This window comes from Anticarsia gemmatalis, chromosome 21 (genome assembly GCF_050436995.1).
Source record: "Anticarsia gemmatalis isolate Benzon Research Colony breed Stoneville strain chromosome 21, ilAntGemm2 primary, whole genome shotgun sequence".
In the NCBI taxonomy this organism is placed as follows: domain Eukaryota; kingdom Metazoa; phylum Arthropoda; class Insecta; order Lepidoptera; family Erebidae; genus Anticarsia; species Anticarsia gemmatalis.
In genome coordinates, this window is record NC_134765.1 from 4,689,519 (window position 1) to 4,715,919 (window position 26,401).

At 35.9% G+C, this 26,401-nt stretch overlaps 3 protein-coding genes across 4 annotated transcripts; 2 read left to right on the top strand and 1 right to left on the bottom strand.

The window, feature by feature from the left end:
• Window positions 1-526: 526 nt before the first annotated feature.
• Window positions 527-4,932, top strand: Taf3 (TBP-associated factor 3). Of its 2 annotated transcripts, none has more exons than XM_076128910.1 (2): window positions 527-773; window positions 888-4,932. In XM_076128910.1, the coding sequence occupies exon 2, from the start codon at window positions 908-910 to the stop codon at window positions 4,394-4,396; it is 3,489 nt and encodes a 1,162-aa protein (XP_075985025.1). In that variant the 5' UTR covers window positions 527-773; window positions 888-907; the 3' UTR covers window positions 4,397-4,932. The 2 variants fall into 2 exon arrangements, with proteins under 2 accessions (XP_075985025.1, XP_075985024.1); XM_076128909.1 differs by having other exon boundaries at window positions 527-733.
• Window positions 4,933-7,236: 2,304 nt separating this feature from the next.
• Afg3l2 (AFG3 like matrix AAA peptidase subunit 2) lies at window positions 7,237-10,736 on the bottom strand. Its single transcript, XM_076128911.1, has 2 exons — window positions 9,147-10,736; window positions 7,237-8,418 (listed from the first exon to the last, which is right to left on the bottom strand). Exons 1-2 carry the CDS (start codon window positions 10,600-10,602, stop codon window positions 7,553-7,555), a joined length of 2,322 nt encoding a protein of 773 aa, XP_075985026.1. The 5' UTR covers window positions 10,603-10,736; the 3' UTR covers window positions 7,237-7,552.
• A 218-nt stretch (window positions 10,737-10,954) lies between these two features.
• LOC142982409 (serine/threonine-protein kinase 40-like) lies at window positions 10,955-19,296 on the top strand. The gene is made up of 9 exons (XM_076128912.1): window positions 10,955-11,542; window positions 12,164-12,307; window positions 13,802-14,035; window positions 14,475-14,607; window positions 14,993-15,173; window positions 15,305-15,398; window positions 15,661-15,861; window positions 16,247-16,421; window positions 16,717-19,296. Exons 1-9 carry the CDS (start codon window positions 11,207-11,209, stop codon window positions 17,127-17,129), a joined length of 1,911 nt encoding a protein of 636 aa, XP_075985027.1. The 5' UTR covers window positions 10,955-11,206; the 3' UTR covers window positions 17,130-19,296.
• Window positions 19,297-26,401: the final 7,105 nt, after the last annotated feature.

Consider the following 26,401-nt stretch of genomic DNA (forward strand, 5'->3'; position numbering starts at 1 on the left):
ATTATTGCTTTGCATAACTGATAGGAATAAGTTTGAAAGGTTTTCTGCTTATCTATACTAATATTATTTAGCTGAATTTGAAAAATTCTTACTGTTTTAGACAGTCCATTTATTGAGGAAAGCTATAGGCTACATATCATCACGCTACGACCAATAGGAGCAAAGTACCACTGAAAAATATTACAAAAACGGGGAATATTTTGATCCATTCTGTCTTTGTGACGCAAGCGAAGTTGCGCGGGTCAGCTAGTTACAGTACCTATAAGGTGTAAACAGAAAGCCACCACTACAACATTCATAAAATTCAACACTAAAACCGCACCACAATTTTGAAAAAAAAAAGACTTGTGAAAGAATAAATAATATATTTTTATCACGCGTAAAACAAAATATAATAATTACGAATCTACTTTAAAAAGTGTTACCCACCTTGATGAAATCTAAAATGCTCAACAATGAACGCATCCATAATAGACCGCCTTTTAAATATTTTTAACCTGCAACACACAACATTGACAACCCAAAATGCAATCATGGCGCACGGGGTACTGTGTTTTTAGAATGCTGAGAAGTTTTTACGTAAACACTTCGTTATTTTGCATTGTAAACGATTTATGTGTTTTTATAAATTATCTTTGAGTAATCAAGATTGTAGTGAAGCATACATGTGTGATCCAAACTTGAATTTTTCACCCATTCGGAATCACGACTCTGTACTACTAGACACTTGCAGGTATAAAAATCATGAGATTCGCTGTTTCAGGAGAGCTAACGTTCGTAACATGGTTTTTGATTAATATAAACATGATGCATACGCCAAATAATATGTTTGTTATTCAATTAGCGCCGAACTATCGTAATAAATGTGATATATTCGTTTGTTCCAGATAACTTTGTTGGTGTCATAATGTCAGAGGCGTACGCCCGCGAGATACTGCGAAGGAATGTTGCGCAAATATGCCAAACTATAGGATGGAACGGTATAAACTCAACGCCGCTGGACATATTGGTGCACGTACTGGAGAAGTACATACGGTCACTTGGGACACAAGCTAACAGATACGCCGAACAATTTAATAGGACTGAACCAAATTTACATGACTTAGGATTAGTATTTCGTGACCTCCACATACATTTACCAGAGTTGTCAGAGTACACAAGGTGTGTTCCACCGGTGCCATCACCTGTAACCTCTGAAAAGTTCCCTAAACCTAAAGAATCTAATTTGAACTTCCTGAAACCTGGCAGTCATGAAGTCGTCACGAGACCTATGCATGTCCACGAACATCTACCCCCTATGTATCCTGAGAAAGAAAGAGATACACCTGCGGTTGCTGGAACTGTTGAGATCCGTCAGAATGGCATTGATAATGTGGATAATAGTAATGCAACATGTACGAGTCCAGAAATTTCAGTTACAGACAGCCCGGATAAAAATAAGGATATTTTCAAGAGACCCACTGATCCAGTTTCATTACCAAACAGTAAAAGACCAAGATTACGCCTGGATGAGGAGGAAAGGACTAGAGAAATCAGCAGTGTGATGATGACTATGTCAGGTTTCTTGTCTCCAGCCAGGGAAGGAAAACTGCCTGAGGCAAAACCACCTGCCATTATGTCAGAAAAGCACTATGATAAACATAAAGTTAATTCACATCATTCTAATGTCATGAAAGCACCAATATTAGAGAAAAGTGATAAGAAATCTAAGAAGAATAAGTTATTGAATGGTAAGGTTATGAAGAGTAAACGAAAAGATAAGAGTCATAAAGGTGAGAGTAGTAAATCTAAGGATAGTAGTAAATTGAATAAGTATCCACCCGGTTATCCAATGAAAAGTAAAGATGTGCATCCAACGCATCATAATCACGTCACTATGCCAGCGCCCAAGCTGCTGCCACCACCAGCACGGTCTGCAATGCCTCCGCCACCACCCCTTGTGCCGGAGCCATTAAGACCTATTCCACATATTAAACAGGAGCCTGTAGATCCACCACCTACAAACTCCAGGCACTCTGAAATAGAGGATACAATACCTGTACCAAGAAAAATACCTATTTCAAAATCTCCACTTGTATCTAATTCTGTTCCTGTACATAGAACTCAGCCTTCAACTAATTCATTTATACCAGAAGTGGAAATTAAGAAAGAAGTTATTGACGAAGAAGAGAAATTGGCTTCTCAACCTGATAGATCAAAGATTAATATATTTAAAAGGATATCGAACAAATCTAAAGAAGAGAAACCTGCTCCTGAGGTTGTTCATGATAAATTACAGTCTGATTTGATGATCTCAAGGTTACAAAATTCTGCACATGATAATGCAATCATAAATAGATCACAAGACAATGTAAGAATGAAATCTGAGGAGCCTGTTGTGAACAATAATGATAATAGTGCTGTAGATTTGTCTAAAGTAATGAATATGAGGACTGATGAAGTGATAAGCATTGATGATGACCCTGTAGATATTAGTCCTGTCGCTTCTAGAGCGCCGCCAGTGGAACATCGTCCTAGTATATCAATTAATAAATCCCTGCAAGTACCTTATCCCAAAGATGTAGCTAGTGTCAGTCCAAAAATTAAAAAAGAAAAGAAACATAAGGACAAGAAAGATAAAGCTGCTAGATATGAAGCTAAGATGCTTAAAAAACGGCAATTAGCATTTGAGATAGCTGAAAAGCAAAGTATGAAAATGGCAGGTGTCAAGCCTCCCAAATCAAGTAGGCCAAAGAATGAATCCAAGTTGCCACAAATGCCACCTGGTTTCCCGTTCTTCCCTGCAATGCCTCCAGGACGAGGGTTAATGCCTGGTCCTGGTTTAATACCCAATAGTGACTTCCTTGCTGGGCTAGCTAATAATCCAGCATTAAGAGGGCTACCGCCGTCAAATTTACTCACCAATCCCTTTGCCTTGGGTGCTGGTGGGCCTGGACTAATACCAGGACCTAGTTTTTTGACAGGTGGTCTTGGTCCTGGTATTCGAAATCCTCTCATACCAATGGGCATCCCACATACATCCAGATCTTCTCCTATGAAAATACCTCCAATGTTACGTCGTCCTAGTTTAGAAGTGATACCTGTAGAAAATGACGAGGACAGAGGCATGCATAAGTCTCCGATGATGGGCCGCGATAAGGACAGACACGATAAGCACAAATCTCAAACCATTCCAAACATATTACAGAAGCATAAGTCCAAGTCGCATAAAGATCATAAATCGAATCTGTACAAAATGCCACCAGTTCAGCCAGATATTACAATCGAATTAAATCCTCCTAAGTTGGAACCTGTCAGACACGAACCACCAAGAGTGTCTCCCGTCCCGCCACGTCTACCGACGCCAGAGCCTGTCCGGACGATACCAGAGCCAGTGCCGGAACCAGTCAAAGCTCCGACACCTGAGCCTCTACCAGAAAGGGAAATGGAGAACTCGGAAAAGAAAAAGGATAAATCACACAAAAAAGAGAAGAAGGAAAAAGACAAGGATGGCATTAAAATCAAAAAGAAGAAAGATAAAAAGGACAAAAACAAAGATAAATCTGAAAAGAAGCGGGAAAAGGAGGAAAGACAGGAGATGAAAGATAAAATAAAGAAAGAAAAGAAGGAGAAGAAGAAAGAGAAGTCACAAGTGGCGGACGGCCTCGTTCCAAAACTGACGCTAAAGCTAAGCTCGTCTAACTCGAATTCACCAATGCCACCGAGCTCGCCGGACATGTTCAAATTGAACATAAAACCGGTTGTTAAAAAGGAAGAAGAGGACGAGGACTCGCCGATGAAGGATGAACCCGTGTCAAGAGAACATAGTCGCTCTCCTGAACTGGCGCAGATATCCGCACTAGTGACTAGGCCACCCAAACTGAAGCATTCGAAACATAATCATATATTTGATGGTGAGGGACAGTCATCGTCCCCACCGTCAGGCAGCTCACCGCCACGAAAAAACACTCCTTCATCCTCTTCCTCCTCCTCGAAATATAAGAGGATACTAATCAAACCATTGTCCAAAAAAGGGCACGTGGAACACTTTGATGACGACGTAGAGCCGATATCGGAAGAACCGGCGCCAGCGGCACCTCCGCCCTCAACACCTGCGCCTGCGCCCGCGGACAAGCCGACCGGACCTTTGCCAACTCCTTACTACGTGGACGAACACGGAAATAAGATTTGGGTATGTCCGGCTTGCGGTCGGCCCGATAACGGATCGCCGATGATCGGTTGTGACGGGTGCGACGGCTGGTATCATTGGGTATGCGTCGGCATCACCGAGGAGCCCGGTGCGACGGAAGACTGGTTCTGTAAGTCGTGTCTCGCGAAACGGCCGCTCGCCGGAGGCGGATCCGGTAAAAAGAGGGGACGAAAACCTAAAGGGGAAAAAATCAGAGACTGTCATTGATATGGACCTTTTCGTTGTTACTGAGATTAGTGATAATTTTCCGTTCGATAGATACGCGTAAATGGATGCAAGTTGTTAATGGATTAATTGTTGAATGATATCATGAAGAAAAATAATGTTTTTCATCATTTATAATGTTATATCATAGGCTTCGATTAAGTATAGATAATAATGAATATTGACATAAAATGTTGAACATAAAAATAGTGTAGTTACTTGTAATAATTACCATAATTTTAAATATTTTGTTACGATTTCTCTTTATTTCTCGTTCGCTCGGTTAGATCAAGCTGTAATGCGATTGCGGGCGTGTTATACACTACTCGCGTGTAAACATAGATAATATAAGATTCTTTTTATATTGTACAAAAACTGAATTTACTTAAGAAATTGGTGATGTATAAAGTAAATGTAGTGAATATTTAAATAAACAGAAATAAGGCTGGATGTATTTTCAGCTCATATTTGAATATTTTCATATTATAATTTTAATATAACCCTGTTTTTTTTTTGTTGAAGTTGTTCCTTCAATTTATTGTACAAGGCAGGCATAGTCGCGGGGTTGGTTTGTCAAAATGTTAATATAAAACGAGTGTCATAACTACACCGCGCGAATGTGCTCGCCTTATTGCATTCGACTTACTTGGAGGGGAGGCAATGTAAATTTTTAATTTCAGCCAGTGGCCAATTAAATATATTGGTACTCGAAATGTAGTAAGTTATTTTTATCCATACCTCATAAATTACCTAGATTTTCCTGGCCTCAAAGAATAGCATTGTAACTATATCATAAAAAGTAGGGACCTATTCCCCCTTAGTTAGTACAATTTAATCTAAACATAGCAAATTCTGAACTGATATAGTGCAGACTGGTAATTGTTTATGCATGATATGTATCACTCAAACGTTCATGGAAATCGAATCCGCGCGAGGGCTAAGGCGCGACAGTTGTCAGAGTGCTTCTAGAGCTGTCCTTAGCATTGCTCATACATAGAATTAGTTAAACATAAGTAAAAATATGATATTTTAGGAAATACTGACTGTCTTATAATTGACTGCCTCCGTGGTACAGGGATTTAGGTCGCCACGCCGCTACTATTGAGTCGGAAGGTCGTGGGCTCGATTCCCACACGGAACAATTATTTGTGCGACCGACAAATAATTGTTTCGGGTCTGGTTGTACTTTGTGTCCGTTTACTTTTCTATGTTTGTGAAATTCCCCGTGACACAAGAGAAATTCTTAGTGCGGGAGTTGTCTTTAAAAATAAAATATTAATACAGGTCTGTCGTGCTTGCGCGGGAGTCTTATAAGAGCCAAGTTAAGATAAGGCGCACCGTGAAAAAAACACAACCTTTAAGTAGGTCAGGCACCAAGCGCTGGCGGTCCAAACATCGGTATGTATCACGCGTTCTTAGACTGAGGAGATATATGATTCCAACCCCCATGCCTTGGCCAATTACAGGATGTCTGGATTGAACAGTTAAGGTAAAGATTTTTCGCTTCACCCAGAATTCGAACCCGTCGGCCCCGTTTTGACCAGCAGGCGCACCGAAGCAGGCGTTAAGTGTGTCTTACGTACTATATTTGAGAAATTACTTTCAAGTCAATGATAAGATTTATTGGCAATCTTATTAGCCAATCAACATAATATAAGCTTAGCAACATTATATCCATTCAATAAAATTGTATTAGGTACTTACCATATTTTATCACACTAAACCAGTGAGCAGATTTATTATTATGATTCGAATGGTGCAGTCGGTAATTTACCACTACTCTAAACGACTGATGATCTCGGGTTCGATTCTATGATCGGGCGATTGCTATTGTACTTTTCCATTTTATATTACCTACCTGCGTCATTCTCAATGATACCCTGGAGTTTGGTAAAGTACCATGTATAAACAGGTATAGCAATAGATCAACACGATATTTTTTTTTATAAATCAACCCTTTGGTGGCTTGTGCTTGTTTAATAGATTAGTGATGCAACTAAATTCATAGTCCTTATCTATTATATTGTAATTTTATATTAGTGAAAGGGAACCTACTTCTCCATTGGATTGCATTTTTTTTGCTCGTGTAGGTACTTACCCTAGTCTTAATTTTTGCACTGCCCCAACAATACTTACTTTGGTACCTAAGTTTACCTAAGTTTGGTACCTAATTACTTACTTGCGTTTATTATTTCTGGGTTGGTTCTGCATACCTGTAAGTAATCGTCTTCTGAACTACTTCATCTTTAGCGTCCTAGCACAAGACACTAACGCCACTATAGTCAGATACTAAAATAATCAAAATTAATTTCTTTTGCACAGAAACAGTTTGATGGAATCAAAAATGTTTTGAAGTTTACGCGTCCAAATCAAAATTTGAAGTAGTGATTATATTTTCTTTGTTGAAATCACCTACTGCAATGTCTAAATATAATCATGAAATACATAATACGTCACATTCAAATCTTGGTCATTTAGCTTATAGAAATCCATTGCGCGATTAGTTCCTAGCTGTGTTTTATTTACGCTGTAATATTTCAATAAACTTTCTAGAATGACTGGAATAACTTACTAAAATGATTGCTTAATAATAACTAATCCTTGAAACGACAAACTTGCCATCTAGCGGTCTAGTCCCGAACTAAACTCGGGTAGGTACTAAGGTACTCAGAGCCAGATGAATATTCAAAATCCTGTATTGTTTTCTCTGTGTAATATATTTTAGGGTCAATGATTTTTTAGAAAAGGTTTGTTAATTTTGTAGTGCGCCTTTATCTTAATGAGTGCTTACGGGATAAAGGTCTATGAGAGGGTTAAATTACGTGCAAAATAAAATGAATTGGAATACTGGAATTTGTTTATTTTACAAAACAAGCAACAGTGAAGCAACTAGATATGTTACAAAAAAATACTAAAACATTCTGATTGATATTAGTTCATTGGCATGATCTGGTCTAACTTCTCTACTTGTTCACCAGGTGTTGCGGCTAAATGCTGATACCATTTCCAGATATTCATTTGCTCTCCAACTACTAGAAAGAAATCTAAGTCATGTACACACATCAACAGATGTTAACAAAAGAAGCCCTTTATATCTTAAAGGTAATTAAAATATTCTTTCACATAACACTCTCTAAACTCGATCTACAAAATAAAGGCTTAATTTTTACTGGCGTTGACGGGAGGAGGTATACTGTCTGCAGGAGGAGTCGCTGGCTGTTTTTCCTTGTTCCAGTCCTTAAGACCTTCAGGTAAGGTTGTGTCCTCTTCCAAAGATCCAGTGCCTTCAACAAACTCCTCGTAAGTACTCTTTTCTGGGAATGGTCTAGGTCCCAAAAGCTCAATCATATCATCCCTGCTTAAAATTTCCTGTTTCAGCAGTCTTTCAGCCACTTTAGTAATGTTGTCCTTATGTTTAACCAACAAATCTGTTGTGAATTGATGCGCAGTGTTAATTAAGTCTCGGACTTCGGTATCGATTAATTCGGCTGTCTTTTCTGAATAAGGTTTGTCGATAACCATCTCGCCCGGCTGTGGCATATCGAATGAGACATTGCCGACTTTAGGGTTCATACCGTAGTGGACTATTTGTGCGTAAGCGCTTTGGGTAATCTTCTTCAGATCGTCTTGTGCGCCAGTCGTGATTCTACCGAAGAAGATTTCCTCGCTTACTCTGCCGCCGAGAGTCATGCACATCCTATCGAACAATTGTTCCTTGCTGTACAGGTACTGTTCTTTGGGCAAATACTGAGCGTATCCGAGGCCTTTTCCTCTGGGTATAATGGATACTTTTAGGAGTGGGTCGGCGTGTTTAAGGAACCAGCCGGCAACAGCGTGGCCAGCTTCGTGGTAGGCGACAATCTTCCTTTCGTCAGGCTGGAGGACATTCGATTTCTTCTCCATACCCGCGACAACTCGCTCAATGGCTTGTTCGAAGTTTTTCATGTTGATGTCGTTGGCTAACTCTCGGGCTGCGATCAAGGCGGCCTCGTTGCAGACATTCGCGATGTCTGCTCCGGTGAAACCTGAAATCATAACAAAATATTTATGAGCAGATACATTGATTAGAATGACTGACAATTCTGTTAACCCTTACAGCTAAGCTTGGAGGCTAGTATTAGGAATGGGATCGACATAGACAGTGCAATCATAACGGGTGGGCGACATTTTAGCAGGATACCTGTATCTGACCATACTGTCCTAATACTTCAGGCTATAGTTGGGTTAAGCCTGCTTCTAATACACTACAAACATTTTCCATTATTTTAAGTTATAAATCAAATAATTTTCTCACAGTCTGTCATATGACAAGAGTATTACAAGTGATGAGTACAATGACACAAAGTAAACATTTTTTGTGTAAATATATGAATCATGTTTGTTATACCGGTGAAATACTTGTTAGTGATTTGCATAAATAACAAAAAAGTATTTAACACTTCAAATATTATTAGTTACTTATCAGAAAATAAGCTCTTATTTTGTGTTAGCACATTAACTAGCTTAAATGTAATATGTATAATGGTTTAGACAAAAAACGCACAGCTACTTAACAGTAATATATCATGCCAAGGACCACTTAGATTTTTTTTATTAATATGAGTGACAAAAGCTTAGAAAGCCTTGCATTCAAGAAAAGTCATTTTAGTTGGTTTTCATTAATTAAACACCACAACACAATAATGAGTTTCCCTGAATAGAACTGAAGTCTATGTATTACATAATGAGGCAATAAGTATCAAATATACTATACCTGGAGTAAGTGCAGCCATTTTCCTTGCCAAGTTCTCCTTATTCAAGGTTGTCTTCAAAGGAGACAAATGTACTTTGAAAATGGAAGCTCTGCCTTTGATATCTGGTGCAGGAACAAAGATTTGTCTGTCAAATCTGCCAGGTCTGAGCAAAGCCTTGTCAAGAATATCAACCCTGTTAGTAGCTGCCAGAACAACAACATTAGTTGTGGTGTTGAAACCATCCATTTCTACCAAAAGCTGGTTAAGAGTGTTCTCTTGCTCAGAGTGCCCACCGAAACTGCGCCCACCTCTCTTCCTACCAACAGCATCAATTTCATCAATGAAGAGGATGCAAGGAGCATGTTTACGAGCCATAGAGAACATGTCTCGCACTCTTGAGGGACCCACACCAACAAACATCTCCAAGAATTCAGAGCCAGAGACTGTGATGAATGGTACATTAGCTTCTCCTGCAGTGGCCTTAGCCAGGAGTGTTTTACCAGTACCAGGAGGGCCTGTCAACAAAGCTCCCTTAGGAATTTTAGCTCCCAAGTCAATGTACTGCTGGGGATTTTTCAAGAAGTTTACAAACTCCATAATTTCAATTTTAGCTTCTTCACAACCAGCAACATCTTGGAACTTAACACCTATGTCAGTAGGATTTATCAGCTTTGCTGTGGACTCCATCACACCTCCAAACAGTCCACCACCCTTCCTACCTCCTCTGCCCATCATATCAGCTGACCTTCTCATCATATAAACTAAAAATCCTATAATAAGCAGAGTTGGCAGCATGCCGGTCAAACTGGCAGCTTCCACCTCAGTCTTGTATATAACAGGGACAAAATTAGGTGGGTCAATGTGCCTTTCTATTTGTGCATTCTCTAAGTTTCTCTCAAATGAGTCCACACTGCCAATAGCAAACCAGATGACCTTTCCTTCTACAGCTGAGCCAGCATTTAGCTTGACTCTCACCCATTTTTTGTTGATTACTTCCAATTTTTCCACTACGCCTTTAGATAAATATAGATTGACGAAATCTCGCCAACTAATCTCTCTGTATCTGAGTTCGAAATAGGCGATCGATGCGAGTAACGTAACGATACCCATAGCTCCAAACATCATCCATTTCTCTCTGTCGGGACCTTCGTAGTTACCGCGACCGCCACCGCTACCACCACCCGACCCTGAGAACATGTTCATGTTCCATTTGTCCTGTGATGATCCTGGTTTCGAAAGCGGCGGCGTAGTCTTGGACGGCGCAGGCGAACCATCTTTATCTGGCTTTTTGGACTGTTTCTGACTAGTACCGGGCTGGAAGTATTTCTCAAAACCCTTCGGCGGTTTTTTGCAGAACTCGTACCATTGGTTTAACACTGAGTCTAGGGCTGGGACACCGACTGCCTGAAGTTTATGGCCATTGAAATGTTTCAATTTTAACAACTGTGATTGCGTTAACCTTAAACTTTTCCACATTCTGCTTTATCGTTTTATTTACCTATGTACAGATATAATTATTTTAATTGTTATTGCACAATTCGATCGGAAATGGGATCACAAAATACTATCATGAACAGTCGTGACAAACATGGTTAGAAAATCTGTCACTTGTCAAATTCACTACAGTATTGTCAGTTGTCAATGTAATAAAATCTCTTGTTCATGAACCAAATTACAGGAATATTTTTGTCAGATATTTCTAGTTACTACTTGAAATATACCTTGCCTAGTGTTAATACTAAAACTGTGGGATCAATGCAACGATTTCTTGACTCAAAATTACACCACACTTTAATTTCTCCCGATTTATGTTGCAATAGCGAACATTATTTTTCAGTCTGTCAACGGCCGTGTGTACATCTAGTTGTACTTCATTTCTGAACGAAAAATCAGACATTTTCATTTCACAAGTAAATAAATGCAATTTGCAAATAACTCATTTATCTCATCGAAACAATCAAATACACATCAGCAACCCTTTCAAATTAGTGAAATATTAACGGCAGTGTTGATTAATGTGCAAGTAACGTGCATTCAATAGTGCTAAATCGTAGAATTTGAGTAGTGAACTTGTAACGTTATGGACCAAGAGAGACCAGAAAGCAGTTCGAACCATGGAAAGAGGACACGACCTTTGTTACTACAGCCAAGTCCGAAGATCGCAAGGGTATCTGCGTACGCTAGTTCAACGTCCAGTGGCGTACTTAAGAATTCCAGGAAGTTTGGCTCTAGTTCTCCAAAGAGGGCCAAAATAACTTATAATAAAAGTGATGTACCAGCGCCTGGTACTCCTGTGCCTGATAAACTTGTGCGAAAGGCTGGACCTTACCTACTGGGACCTAAATTAGGTCCTAGCCCTGTTAAAAGTATTGTCCAATGTTTGGCAAGGAAAGAAAGGACTGATGAGTTTTATCAGGTAGGTAATTTGCTGACATGGTATTATTTTATTTTTGTTTTTCTCACGTTCAAAACAAGTTATCTTGATTCTTGGTTTGTTTTTATGCTGAATATGCTACATGAGATAAGTCATAATTGTTGTATTTGCATTTTAATTTTTATAATCCATTAATGCAATCTAAGAACTTGTAAACTATTTTGCTATTTTGCAGTTTTATTTAATGATGATGTAAGGCATAATTAAAATAACTGGATTCTATTACTGATGCTCAAAAGTTTAATATTGTGTAATTTTGTAACAAACTCCTTTGTTTTCCTCCTTGTATCATGTTCAACGGAAACCAGTAATTTGAAAAGAATTGCACAATATTTTTCTCCCTTTTCTTAATTATGTGAAATACTGATGTAACAGATAAACAGTATCAGTCGTATTATATGAATTATGACACTTATTTTGAGATATTCATGTTTTTTTTTATTGTTGCTGTGGTGTTCTGGCTGAAGATATTTTTAGAAAGTTTGAATGTAAAAATAAATATGAATATTGATTTAGCTAAAGAGATAAGCTAGTTAAAAATAGCCACTGTATTACGTTTCAACGGCAACAAAATATTTATCAATGCGGTTTGGTTGTTTTCAGGTAAAAATATTGACGTTAAGAAATGAAGGCCAACCCGAAACGCAGGACGACAGACAAGGAAAAATGTTGTTGCATACAGAATATTCTTTGCTATCCTTGTTGAAAGACCAAGATGGAGTAATTCATCACCATGGTTTATTCAAGGTAAATTGTCTATGCATATATCCATTTATAAATTACATAATCATATAAATCTACTATTAGTATTTCTAAGATATTACAGAATTGTTAAACTAAAGTTACAACTGCTTTGTTTAAATTCTTCATAATTAAATTAATTTATAATATATACCCAAATTTGGTATGTTTTGACTAACAATTTTAGAGGTCATTGACCTCAAGATAACTAAGTATTACACTACAGACGTAATGCTTAAATAGATATTTAATTATGTTGTAAACATCCTGTAATTGCAGGTAAAATGACTACATTTTAAATATTCTGAACATATTAATTATTTTTAAGTAAGTTTCTTTCTCAGTTGGTTTACACTTTCACACTAAACTGCTGACCTGATTAGGTGAGTATTAGGAAGGACATAGGCTACTAACAACCAAACCAAGTGGAACCGCAAGTAAAAGCTAGTAATTTGCGTTCAAAAGTGATCAAAAGAAGACACTCATATCTTGTTGTGGTCCCTAGTAAGTAAATGTATATAGCTATAGCCGAGCATCTCTGTGTTTCAGAGGGGAGGTAAAGAGTCGGTATATTCCCAGTTGTCCCCTTTAACACTGGCCCCTGAGGTGACAACTGGGAATAAAAGTAGGATGTAAATTCCCAGTGGTCACCCCATAGAGGGTACAACTGGGAATATACCAATGAGTAGGTCCTGCTTGTTGTCAATAAGGAAAATAATTGTTAAGTGATGTCAAAAGCCTTTGGGCAAGGTAAAAATTTTTGAAACTACGTTTACTACATATCATTGTAATAGATGAATAAATAAAGTTGGTTTTCAATTCCAAATTCTCCCGATTTGATGTAGGTGAGTGGTTAGGACGGATGACTAATAACAACAATACATGCAAGGGTAATCTCAAGTAAAAGCTGGTAGGTATTTGTGTTTGTAAGTGATAAAACTCAACAACAATGGAGCTGATAGTGTTATTACATAGTTATATATCAGTGCAACTATTCAGATTATGATAATACATAAGTAAATATGACACATGTCATGTCTATGTTACAGTTTTTCAAAGGCTTAGCATAGTTTATCTATTGGATAAGGCTGGTAGGTAATTCGTGATAATAGAAGGAAAATAAGCATGTCTTATTTTTCCTTGAATGAAAGTTATGTTATTTCGTAGTATTGTCATAGACAAATCATTGTTTTGTAATCTCTTCAATGGTAGTCCAAATCAGCACTGATAATCGAAATTTGTCTACAAATATATACTTAAAGATTTAAAGATTATGTGTGATGAAAAGGCAGAATGTCAGAGTAAGTGAGGGAAGCAGAATTAGTACTTAATGGGTATGAGTAAGGAAACAAGAGAGATAGAGAGAGGATGAAGACATACAATGACAAGTAGAATATATTACATAGAAAATAAATCTTCGAAAATAAGCCTGCGTTTTCTTGGCAACCACATATATTTTATCTTAGCATTAAAATTTGTCTTGATGACGTAATTTTTCAGGATCACGCACTAGAAGAAGCACCAAACCCAAACGGTAATGGTTTCATCTACACCGGTAGGGTTCGTCAACGTCTCTTTCTCGTGTTAGACTGTGTGTCATCCCACCAGTTCAGTGAGAAAGGCTCCGAGCTTGTCAACCTGCAACAATATGTGACTAAAGTGAAGAAAGTTCCGGAGAAAGAAGCTATACTGATCTTCTATGATATTGTTAGGGTGGTTGCTAATCTACATAAGGTAAGAGATAATATAATAATAGAATACTCTTTAGAGATAGGATGATTAGGTACACACTTATATCTTACAAACGACACAATCAAAACTCATGTTAACTAAGAAGTTATTTGTTGTTCTTTTTTTTTGGTCTTCAAGAATATTTAAAGCTGACAAATAAATATGACGCCACATTTATAGTGGCATCAAAACTTGGTCATTTAAAACTCCACATAACACATCACAAGTCATTCTATGTATGGTTAATTTTACCCATTAAATAATAGCAAGTCAGCAAGTTAATGAGCTCAAGATCATTAGGTCCGAACTTGATTGCTAAATATGGTAAATAATTGCCTGTTTAAGCTGCATATGTCTTTACAAAGACTGAAAGATATAAGACAACCGCTGTATCACACATAATTATGTTAAGGAATTTTATTCTTTATATGTGGTTTTTCAGAGGAACATAGTGCACAGAGACTTAAAACTGGGCAACATAGTGCTGAACCAAAGGACTGGACGAGTGATCATTACTAACTTGTGCCTCGGCACGCATCTCGGTAGTGACAGGGATCTGTTAAAAGATCAGAGAGGTAAGCTCTTCTTCTTTAAGAGCCTTTCTTAAAGAATGTATGTCTCTGTCTAAATCGCTATTTCATAAAAACTATGAATTAGTATATTGTTCTAGTGTGTGGTTAGTTTCTTTCATAAAAAAATTACTTTCGAGATCCCTAAACGGCTCAATTACCTGTGCTGAATAAGAAAAACAGCAAAACATAAGAAAACACCTCTATGTCGCGTGAACTATAAAAATAAATAATGATAGTAATTAGTTTTGACTTGGGACACCTGAGGCATAGAGACATGAAAGTAACAGGATGTCATACCTTATGTATTAAGACAATTCATTTTTAACTGCTTCTGTAGCAATTGGGGTCCAAAAAAACAGCTTTTATATATTTTTATTCTATTTTCCAGGTTCCCCAGCCTACATATCTCCGGACGTGCTAATGTGTAAACCGTACCTCGGCAAGCCGTCAGACATGTGGGCGCTCGGCGTAGTGCTGTACACAATGTTGTACGGACAGTTCCCCTTCTGTGATACGAGTTTAGCGCAACTGTTCAGTAGGATACAGGCTGCTAACTATAATATTCCACCGTGAGTATATTTTTTTTTGTTTAATATATATTTGTTAATCATAAATTAATCACTCATAAATGCTTTGAGCTATTATACCCAGGTTCTGCGTGTAATCAGTATAAATTATAATATATGCCTTTTGTTTTCAGGGATGGCAATTCAGTGCAAGTGTCTGACAATACCGTGTTTCTAATACAAAGGTTACTAGTAAAGGATCCGAAACATAGATTAGTAGCTGATGAGGTGAGAATCATATATGTGATGTATAAAATTCAGCCAGAGAACACTCAGGATTATTGTACAAAAATATTGAAAATACAGCTTTGATAAAGTTTAAGTGCCATGAAATTAAGATCCATCGCAAAACTTTCCTTGTGCGATTCAGGACCATTGTGTCGTTTCTACTAGTTTTGGGGCATACCGCTAAAGGGCCTCTAATCTCGTTAATCTCTCTTTACTCTGCTTCCAACAATCACCAACAGATGTTACTATTCTCAATTTCCAGGTTTTAGATCAACTATCCAGCATAATCGCGAGTTACGTGACCATCCCGAATCCTCCGGAAGACTTGCAAGTGGTTCCTGACATACCACTAGACGAAGAGAATAAAGACAAAACGAATAACAACCAGTCCTCTACCGAAGTCGAGAGGAAACCCTTTATGAATATACCCGAGAATAGCAGTGAGAGGACGCCGAATGCCACTGTAAGAATCCTTTCACACTAAATATATTATGAACTTGTGTTAACATGAAAATCAATTACAGTACAAAAAATATAAATGAATTAAAAACTTACCCTTCTTAAAAGTTGGCAAAATTGGTTTAAGCAGTAGTCCATTAGGTTGCTAATGATTAACTAAGCAAACAATTACTGTTCAATTCATTATAATATTTTGCTTTTTTGTCGAAGAACTTGGTATTAAAGTAGTTTGCTTAAGTTCTACGCGGATTTTTGAGTATCTCAAAGTGTTTTAAAATGTATGGATAGATACACATACATAATTATATTAAGCAGTTATACCTACAACATATTACCACCATAACTTCCTTCTTGTAAAATCTTCTATCAATATCTCTATTCTCTTTCAGGAGGAACTAGGCGTGTTCTGCGTACCATTACCAGACTTCTTAGCTTTAAACTTCCCTTCACCGACGCGAGTACAACAGAACAGCATCATCGTACATCCCACTACATCGGTGGAGCCGTCTTGTATCACCTCGCCGAATCAACAGAACCAACGGCAGATAACTGTGCAGAGAATAGGTAATATTATGCAAAAAGTTCCCTATTACAATATTAAATATTGTCGTTTTTTATAATACAAATACGGATAAAGTAGACTACAGAATAAATATACGTTTCTAAAATCTTGTGTCTTGCTACGAATATAATGATTTAAAATAAAATCGATCTTCATGGGTTAAAATTAATTTAAACGTTATGGTAAACTTCCTATTTAACAATATATTTGTTTTAAGCGTTTTATGCGTATGCGCATGCTAAAGTATCCATCGTGAACCCTTTTTACACCCTTATATACAATCATTTTATTTCACAGGACGAGACGCCCGCCCACTTTTACCCTGCGAGATAGCCCGCTACCAACACATGTTCGCCTCCAACCAAAACCGTACAGACCAGCCTCGAAGACCAGACGCGAACAACATCGTTCCAGACACCAGGCAGGACAGACCAGAGAACTCCAGACTCAGATCTTTAGCGCAACGCATACCTAGACTTAACCCTATAGCAACAACATCCAGTCAAAACTCAGCTGATTTCAGAGTAATCCAATGGTCGGAATCGAGGAACAGGGGTTGGGATAATGATTACGTATTACGGTTACCCGTCTTAGACCTTTCTAGGGTTAACGGCAACCGTATTATGAACCCAGCACCCGTTCATACGGTTAATTCGGAAGCTGTACTGAACAACCCAAGGCCTCAAGCTGAGGATAATGATGTGGATTAGTAAAACAAAAATTACGTTTGTAGTTGAATACGGAATTGTTAATAACTTGCAATTGCTGGATCAAAAATATTGGTGGAAAGATTTGATTTAAGTAGATATGTGTTCTATTTCATCAATGTCACTTAAATTTACTATTCCTGTAGAACAGTGGTTCCCAACCAGTGGTCCGTGGAAGTCAAAATATGGTCCGCGAATGATTTTTAAAATTAAACATTTTCAGGATGATTATTACACTTTATTTTTAATATACTTACGTGGTCCCTGCTAGCAAGAATAATATAAAAGTGGTTCCGGAATAAGAAAAGGTTGGGAACCCCTGCTTTAGAATGTACATTGGTACAAATCATCCCCTAGATGATTCATGTTCACCAATATAAAATAAAAATAATTAGTTGCTATGCAACCATCGGCTAGGGAGCGAATTATTTCGTATTCGCTTAGGAGGCGTTGCTGAAATGGGGGACATTAGTATAACCATTGTTTTTAATTAGCAATTTTATGGTAAGAAGTAGATTCTACACATATTACAATACAGACATCGATTTTAATTACTCTGTAGCGAGCTCAAGACTAAGATAGCACTATACAGATCCTATATCGCTATCCTTTTCTCACAGTAGAACTTTAAACACGATGGGTCCTGAATAATTTTACTAGAAAATTACAAAAATCGGATTTAATTTTATGTCCTATTTTTTATACACAAGTGTTCGGGTATTCGATTTTACTTATATTAAGTTAGTTTTTAAATTCCGTTATTCGCGTACACATAATATTGACGTTTTCTGTCTCTTTTCCTCATTCAAGGAACGACAAGGACAGAGTATCAGAATGTTATTATTATGTGTTCCTGAATACGTGTATAGTATTAGAAATAAATAATGCATTATTTTTATTAATTAATACAATTTATTACTTAATGTGTATGTCGTCCATTTAGTTGTTTTTTGTTGTGTAAAATTATTATTTTTTATATTATTTGAAAGTGTAAAGTGATTTCGGTGCCAATTCGTAGTTAGATAAAAATGCGCAATTAGAATTGTTCTAGCTTTGCTTAATTAATCACAAACATACAAACAAACAGACACCATTAGAAACTCGAAATTGGTATAACAAATGAATAAATCCACGCCATTTAAACCTAGAGACTTAAACACTTTCTATGATAAGAAGTAATGTTAGGGATTATAAAAAATATTGGACCACTTAATAATGTATAAATGACAAAGGATGGCCGTACATTGAGTAATATTATTATTATGACATATTTTATTGTGTAAACTGCTTTAAAACTAATGGCATTTATTTGACGGAATCGCGTCGGCGACGTTTGACGTAAATATTTTTAGCGTTCCGTACTCAAAGGGTAAAAACGGGACACTTGCAAGATCCTGCGGTCTGTTTGTTTGTCCGACTCTCAATCTGTCTATCACCAGACTGTAATCTCATTAACCGTAATAATTAGAAAGCGGAAATTTTCTCAAATGATGTAAGTATTTCTGTCGTACATGCTTTTGTTTATGTCATAAAGACTATTTACCCACTTTTTTGTGATAGTACCCAATGTACGGTCATCTTTTCTATAAACAATGCGATTTGATAATTATGAGGACTGCCATTGAAATAATAATTGTAAATATTCTGTATTTATTACAACTCTTAGGTTAATGTCACTTTAAAATGGTGTAAATAAAACAGGCGCAGGTTAGACAATAATGCACTTTAACTTAGATGCAGTAGAGTTCAAGTTTCAATACTTACAAACTTCACGTGTGTATACAATACTTGCTTCAATGGAATCTCTACTCTATTGCTCTAAGTTGAGTTACGTTTTAAATTAAACGAAACCACGTGCTCTTCCCGCCTGTTTTCACAAAAGAAACTACACCTAGCAAAATCTACTCGCTATTCAGTTGTACAGTAACGCCATCTAACAGTAGCGATCGTAGTTGATATCTCATACTTTCTCTAACAGATGTCGCTAGTTGGTTTAATTTGCTGAATTCGTTTTGAAATATACGTCTTTTCTTGTATTTTTCCGAATATTGTATAGATTGGTAACAAATTAATTGAAGCGATGAAAGTACTATAAGTAGAACAATTTTGTTATTTGTTAGATGCATGCTAAAGTGGTATGTAAGCTAATAAAATGTATTTTAAAATTTTACTAGTTTTATTTTTGTCTATCACCTTTGGCTACATAAGTTACTATATAATTTATGAAGATAAAATATGATACCTTGGCCACAGATTGACTAATAACTTTATGTTGCACACAACGACATTTCTATACTGAAACACGCTTTGAGTGCTTATTTGAAAATCTCAAGCTTACAAAACTCCGAACACCCGAAATTTAATTTCTACAAGTTACGATAAGCAATACTAAACAAGACATTAGCCGACAAACTTATTTCTACACGAGTTATCATTTTTATTCCTAACCCAAACAATCGTAACAAAGTACGGACAAAACTATCTGAAAACCCTAAATCTATTTGCATAACCAACCTTTCCAAGACGTGATGAAACTATTCAGTTATTTCTTCGCTACTTTACAATCTTTATTCCTTTAGCCAAACAATCTTAGCATCCGTACGAACGGATGAACGAATGATTAATAAACAAAGTCATTACCATTCACGAATATGACTAGCTTTCAGCAACCTTTCATAACCCCGTCTAGTAATAATGTAAATTGAAAATTCCTGGAGCAAGCGAAAAGGTAATATTTCAACGTCTAAACCTAACGCCCGCGTCAGACTTAAACCTAGTTTAAATGAAAACTAATTTTAATATTAATGCAACGTCTTATTGCGGGAAAAGCTTTGAAAAGACGCTATTTTTAACTGTTAAAGCAGCAGTTATGAATTGCGCTTTCTTCCTTGTGGTGTTGAATAGAGTAATTCCTGTCATTTATAAAGCTAATAATAGTATGAAATTTGCATTGTGCTAGTTATAATACGTACCTACTAACATTATAATGTTTGGTACCTACTTCAGTAAATTAAGTTAGTTTTTGTTTTTAATATAAACTGAAAATACTTCAATTGGCTTGGTAAAGATTTTGATTCCGACGAACAGAGGTTCAGAACAAAGTTCACTCAAGTAATATTTTCCATCTTCAAAAAGTCGTACGGAAAGTTTGGTGGATTTTAAAAAACATACGTAGGAACAAATAGACAAGTAACTGACTACACTTCGAATGCGCTGTGGTAGCGACAACTCGGCAATCACCTCGGTGCTCGGAAATTTGTTCTGTTAAAATTATGTTGCACATAGTTTCAGTTACCGTAATTTGGAGATAAAACGTCATAATGCATTAAATAATTACGAGAGCACGGAATCACTGTCAAGGTGTACTTACTTTGGTACCTAAGTGCTTTTCCTGAATTCCAAACGTTTACGGACAATTAATCAGATATTCAATATTTAAAAGCGTTTTAACTGGTCTGGTACTAAAGCGACCATAAAAACTCGATTAAAGTATTTGAAGTCGTAAAATTTAAAAATTCCGAGTGAATACGTTTGTGTTCTATTGAGTTTATGGCTCCCCCGTGTGGGGTATAAAAGTATCGATGCTTTTGTTTATTTTTATTGGCGTGACGTCACTTTGGCTCAAGTATTTTGCTTTGAGTTGATGGTGGTGAGGACTGAAGTTTTGATAAAACAATATCAGTCGGATATCGGTCTAATATAACAGGCAATATTAACATAAAAGCAAATAAAAAAGCTGTTGATAAATAAAAACCCAGTCGGATTTTGACCGACCCGGGTTTCGAACCGGAGGCCTCGTGAACACAACCGCTGAGGTCACAAATGCAATCATATAAATATAATACCCTATTTTTTCTTAACATTCTGATTTCTAAAAAAAAAAATAATACATGTGAGGTCAGAATACTCGAAACTAATAAGTACATCACATAATGTACATAAACATGTACTTGTACCTGCCTATTACATAGTACTATACTTTCAGCATACATTCCCTACATTCTATTAAGGATTCGGATATAAGGAACAATATAAAACGATCAAATAAAATGCGCGCACCGCCCGAGGCGGCTCTAAGTACCTTATGACGATGTGAATTGGTCGGATTATTTTTTATTTGCGAACGTATAATGCATGGTAGCTTTGTTATTCGGATTTCCAAGGGGCTTACAACGTAAAGAGTATTGAGTTTTGTGGTAAAAAATTTTTTTTATAGCTTTCCTCTTCGTTTAGGACTTTGGGTGAATCGTGTAATACCTACTGTATACTTTAAGAATATTTAAGTATGTCTATTGTTGTAAGTATCAAAATAAATCTTACAAGGATTTTGAGTGGAGGGTATTGGTTATTGGGCCAATTTTGACATATGACTAAATACACATTTTATTTATCTTTCGTTGTACTGATCAAAAGAGCAATGTCTACGAAAGATATAGCAACTTAGAAAAGACATTATAAAGTCGTTCTTTGGCTACAGATTTTTAAATTTCTGAAAAAGACTATGCAATATTACCTAAAAAGTCTCGCCTACAGGTTACATATTACACGTTTTTTACATTCGGCCTCATCAAAAATCAAATAGGTAACTTCCAATGCTAAAGAAAAAAGAAAATGATAATCGTAGCAAGTTACGTTCTACATGATGTTGTTATTCGTGCAAGTATTAGCATATTAGGCGGCGCCCGAGGCGACAGATCCGCCTGTATACCGCGCCTTTTGTCAGCGATTCTCTTATACCATACAGGTTGATGCTTCGCAGATTTGAAATATTGTGCGAGCAGATTTTGAAAGGGACGATTTTTTTTGCTTTTTATGAGTATGTTTTGAATGTAAGTTTATAGTAAGAAAGAAGAGGAATGTTAAAAAAATATACAGTATACACTATTAGCCTTAAAGGAAATAAAAATAAAAAATCACCGTTTCTTACCCTTACGTGTGTTGATAAGAGAGAATGCCTATGCTGCTACGAACGCTCAGTGCTACGACGGCTACGAACTAACGGTTCGTAGCAATCCGTAGCAAGTAAAACCGATCCAAAATTTTCAATATTTATTTACTTACCTTAATATCGCGTTCGGAGGCATCATAGGTTAATTAATAATTAAATGGATCTAAAGATCAAAGCATTAATAAGTGCAATCTACTAAAAATATTATTACATTTTAACACATATTAATTATCAAGTTTGATAATATTACCAATTATCAAAAATATTTGAAACAGCATCCTGTACAACAATATTTCACGTATCAAAGATCACGCTACGCACAAAGCGAACGACAAATATATCATATGAATGTCATCAAGTCATACATTATTTATACATTCATCTTATGCACTACCTGTTCAATTTTCATATTAAATTTTGATTAGAAATGTGAATGAAAATCTCGCTGCATTAACTTTAACATTGATTTTTTGTAAACACTGTTATCTTTGAAAGAAATAACACACAATAAGTCAGGATATGAGTAGCGCGATTCTCTACAGTTGGTAATATTAAGTATCGAAAGTTTGACATAAAAAATGTAGTGAAAAAATAGTTTTTATGTCGATCGCTAGAAGCGCTGATCAAATTTTCATAAAATCTTGATAGCTAGCTAATGGTAGAGAATCGCGCCAGGGGTACATTTTAAGTCATACTTAGCTCGTATTTTGTAACGGTTACTTGGCTGTAAACAACCAGTGCGTATTCTTAACTGCGCAATTAACTGCATTTTTTTTTATTGTTTTGCCGTTTAGTATTTCTACTAAGTTTGACTGTAGGTTGACCGTTAACCATACTAAAGAAAGAAAGAAAATATCGGTCGCATAGTTATACCGTTACAGTTATCGGTATAGTTTTATTTTATCAGCAAAAAACTATCAGATTCCACTTAAATCACTACCAATACTATTCAATAGTCGATCGCAATGGCCTCACGTATCATAACGCTATTATTTCAAAGGAGCAAGCAATAAAAACACACATTATATTGATGTATTGAATTACCTACAAAGTGGGGGTCGAGACTTTTGACATTTCAGTAGATTTATTATATTCTTAGAACATATAAATGGACATTATTTTGAACAATATATTCTATTGTATAAGGTGGGCTCTACTGCTGCATTTCTTTCCCAACATGTATTTCAATTCTTAATGCGTAATTCCTTAATAAACTATTTATTTATTATAAACTTTATAATGTTAGTAGGTATCCTAAAGTGATCGTGATTGTTATCGTGATAATAATTATAGGGTCACTTTTATCTTGCTCTGAAATGCATTTATAAATTCAGTTCGTCGATTTCACAGTAAAGCTTTCTTTAATAATCCGTTAATTGCTTCTAGGTACTTATTATATTATAGTTAAAAGAACAACACACGGTACAAAGTAAAAGAATAGGATAAAGTACTCAATTTTTCAATTCCATTCAATTTGACATAACACATTCGCTTTCATTTTCTCATATGATAATGTGATAAAGAGGTGAATATGATAAAGCGAGACAAATAAGACGTACACACACGTAGCATCGATGAAAGTAAATAATTCTACAGATACACGTATGATGTATGAATGGAATTTGTTTGGTATAAATATACACAAGAAGCAAGAAATGAAGGGATAGGGCAAATGATGCGATACAAAATGTGGGGATTGTTGTGGTTAGAAATCGCCTACTGATGAAAATTTCAGTGTCGACTTGTAGCTTATTTATAATAGCTTAAAACTTTTAGTTTTATTTCTGTTTAATAACTGTTCGATGGACATAAGGAATTAAATTTCCTAAAGTAATTCCCTAATAATTCACGTCGAGGGGTTTTATTATAGCATTCGTTTATTAAACTAAAAGGCACTCGTCAAATATTTTTTGAGTTATATTGAAGTATAGTGAGTTGACTCTATGAAAAATAAAGACATGACATATTTTTATAATACAGGTGCCTAAATTCAAAATTCTCAAGTACCTAGACAAAAAAAATATGGCAATGAAAAATAGGAAAATTTTAAAATTAACACTACCACCTCATACATTCGTATATGACTGTATTGATGGAATTGAGCGTCGTGTGCAAATGTGATGACGCACATTAGGCCTTCATTCACCGCTCGAGGGATTGATCGACGTCATTTGTTTTGTCCCTGGCTCGCAAATTGCACCACTACCGAATTGCATATCATCTCTTTGCGTATTATCAACGAATTGACTTGTTTTGAAATATGCTGCCGTTTGAAAGAATATGAATTGTATTATTACTTTTGGCAAAATTACTATAAGTGTGTTTTTCTGTTGTAAAAATGTTTAAAGTTAGTAAAAAGTTTCACATATCGTTGCTTTTTTGTTGTAAAAATATTTTGATGAAGTTTACAGTGTCTTATTTTATGTTGGTAATTATTAATACGTTAAGGTTGTTGCAATTGAATGGCATCCGTGGCGCAGTGATTGATGTGCTGACCAATGTTCATCACTAGGCTAGGGAATTCTATCACAAAAAAAAATGCTGTCACTATCCGTAAGTGTACAACTGTAAGCTTGTAAAAGCCACCCAAGATATAAAATTCATCTTATTGGAGTGCCATAATGATTTCGATAGCATATACATATTTATTATTCTGACTGCTTTCAATAACAATGAAAATGAACGCGGCTTAATTCAACATATGTCAAATATCTTATCACATTGTCATTCAAAATTCAAAACATAACCATTACACAAGTGGCTACAGAGGTAAACAACCGTAGGTACAGGTTGTAAGTAAACACGTTCAGTAGTTTGAACGGAACATTAGACAAATTGTAGCCCGAGGCTGAATACCGCTCGATTTGCTACACTTTGAAGATTCACTATTATAGATGGGGAAATGTAAGAATGGATTGGGTTAAAACTTTAGGCTTGAATAGTGTTTTTGTTTAATTGCTTTAGTTGTATCATTTCTATAAAAGTTTATAAACAGTGTTAAAATTGAGCTATATTCGTGAAAAAAAAAATTGGGGAATCACGAAACACAAAACGTTTTTCTTTCAGTGCCTTGTACTTATAAAATTTGTTTAGCCTTTCTTACAACTATGTTGAAATTGGCTTACAGTCTCATGGAGTGCGGAATTGCATTTATGCAATGTTTAATTTAATTAATCTTCGAATATTATATTCTACCTTAATAACAGGCCAATTAACAAGATTGATTAATAAAAGAAAAAACTGTCATAGAGTTTTTGAAATATCAGTGTTGTTGTCTGTGACTTCCATTTTTTGTTTTATATAAGTAAAAATAATAATTTGTTAAAAAATTTGATAGCTGACATTTTGATCCAGCTTTTCTGAGTTTGCCTTTCAAATTACAAACAAACAAAACATACGCTAGCAGATCTAAAACCACGAAATCCTCTACATATCTTGTAACATGTAAATTAACTAATAAATAATGTAACGTGGTTATCCATTACGTAATTTGATGTTTAGCCGCCGGCGATCGCTCAGTAGTTAAAGATGTTTTGGATAATTGGTACACGTTCAAACACGGGTACGGAGTGAAAAGGTTGTATTACTGGGAAGGTTAATGTGGTTTTTGGTTAAGGGCTGTAATATATGCTAGCTCGTATGGTTTTGAAATCCTTCTGTGATATGGAAAGGAGTAAATTTATTGCATTGAAATTATAGGACACTTAAAACCGTAAGGTGTCTGAAGAAAGTATAATTACTTGCTAGACTAGGTACTAGGTAGTTACAATTCGTATGTTGACATTGGCTTATTATGGTGTATCTTATTAGAAAAACGCACCGCTTTCGTTTTGGCGCCATTCTGTTGCAGTACTTATTGTAAACTTATTTTAAAACGTTCGATGGTTCATCCTTTCAAATTAAAATGTTATGAAACCTACCTTTTAAGTATACGATTTTAACTGGAAATTGAAATCTTTCTTGTTTTGCGAAGTACTTCACATATATAACTTGATGTTATTTTCAATAGGTACTCATTCTATACAGTCCATAAAATGGAAACAACTTAGAAATAACCAACTGATTTTCCATACCATTTTCCTTTGAAATCCAAGCTTCTATTGACAGTTTCACGAATGAACGGATCGCCGTAAAACCTCATGAATAAGTTTTGTATGTAGTCGTAGAAAATTTCACACTTTACGATACGAGTTCAATGAATTTGATAGCTTTATGCGATGTAAAATATGTATTATTCTGTTAAGAAATGGTTTAAATTTTTATTGGTTTCCAATCTTCGTATTACATAGGATTTGTCGCATCTCATCTAGAAAATGGTTAGTCATTA

Excerpts from the sequence above, each read along its gene's own strand:
- Taf3 (XM_076128910.1), top strand. The coding sequence starts at position 908 with ATGTCAGAGGCGTACGCCCGCGAGATACTGCGAAGGAATGTTGCGCAA.
- Afg3l2 (XM_076128911.1), bottom strand. The coding sequence starts at position 10,602 with ATGTGGAAAAGTTTAAGGTTAACGCAATCACAGTTGTTAAAATTGAAA. Across the intron at positions 8,419-9,146 it reads AATGGCTGCACTTACTCCAG|GTTTCACCGGAGCAGACATC; the intron begins GTATAGTATATT and ends TTATGATTTCAG.
- LOC142982409 (XM_076128912.1), top strand. The coding sequence starts at position 11,207 with ATGGACCAAGAGAGACCAGAAAGCAGTTCGAACCATGGAAAGAGGACA. Across the intron at positions 14,036-14,474 it reads TGGTTGCTAATCTACATAAG|AGGAACATAGTGCACAGAGA; the intron begins GTAAGAGATAAT and ends GTGGTTTTTCAG. Across the intron at positions 15,862-16,246 it reads AGAGGACGCCGAATGCCACT|GAGGAACTAGGCGTGTTCTG; the intron begins GTAAGAATCCTT and ends ATTCTCTTTCAG.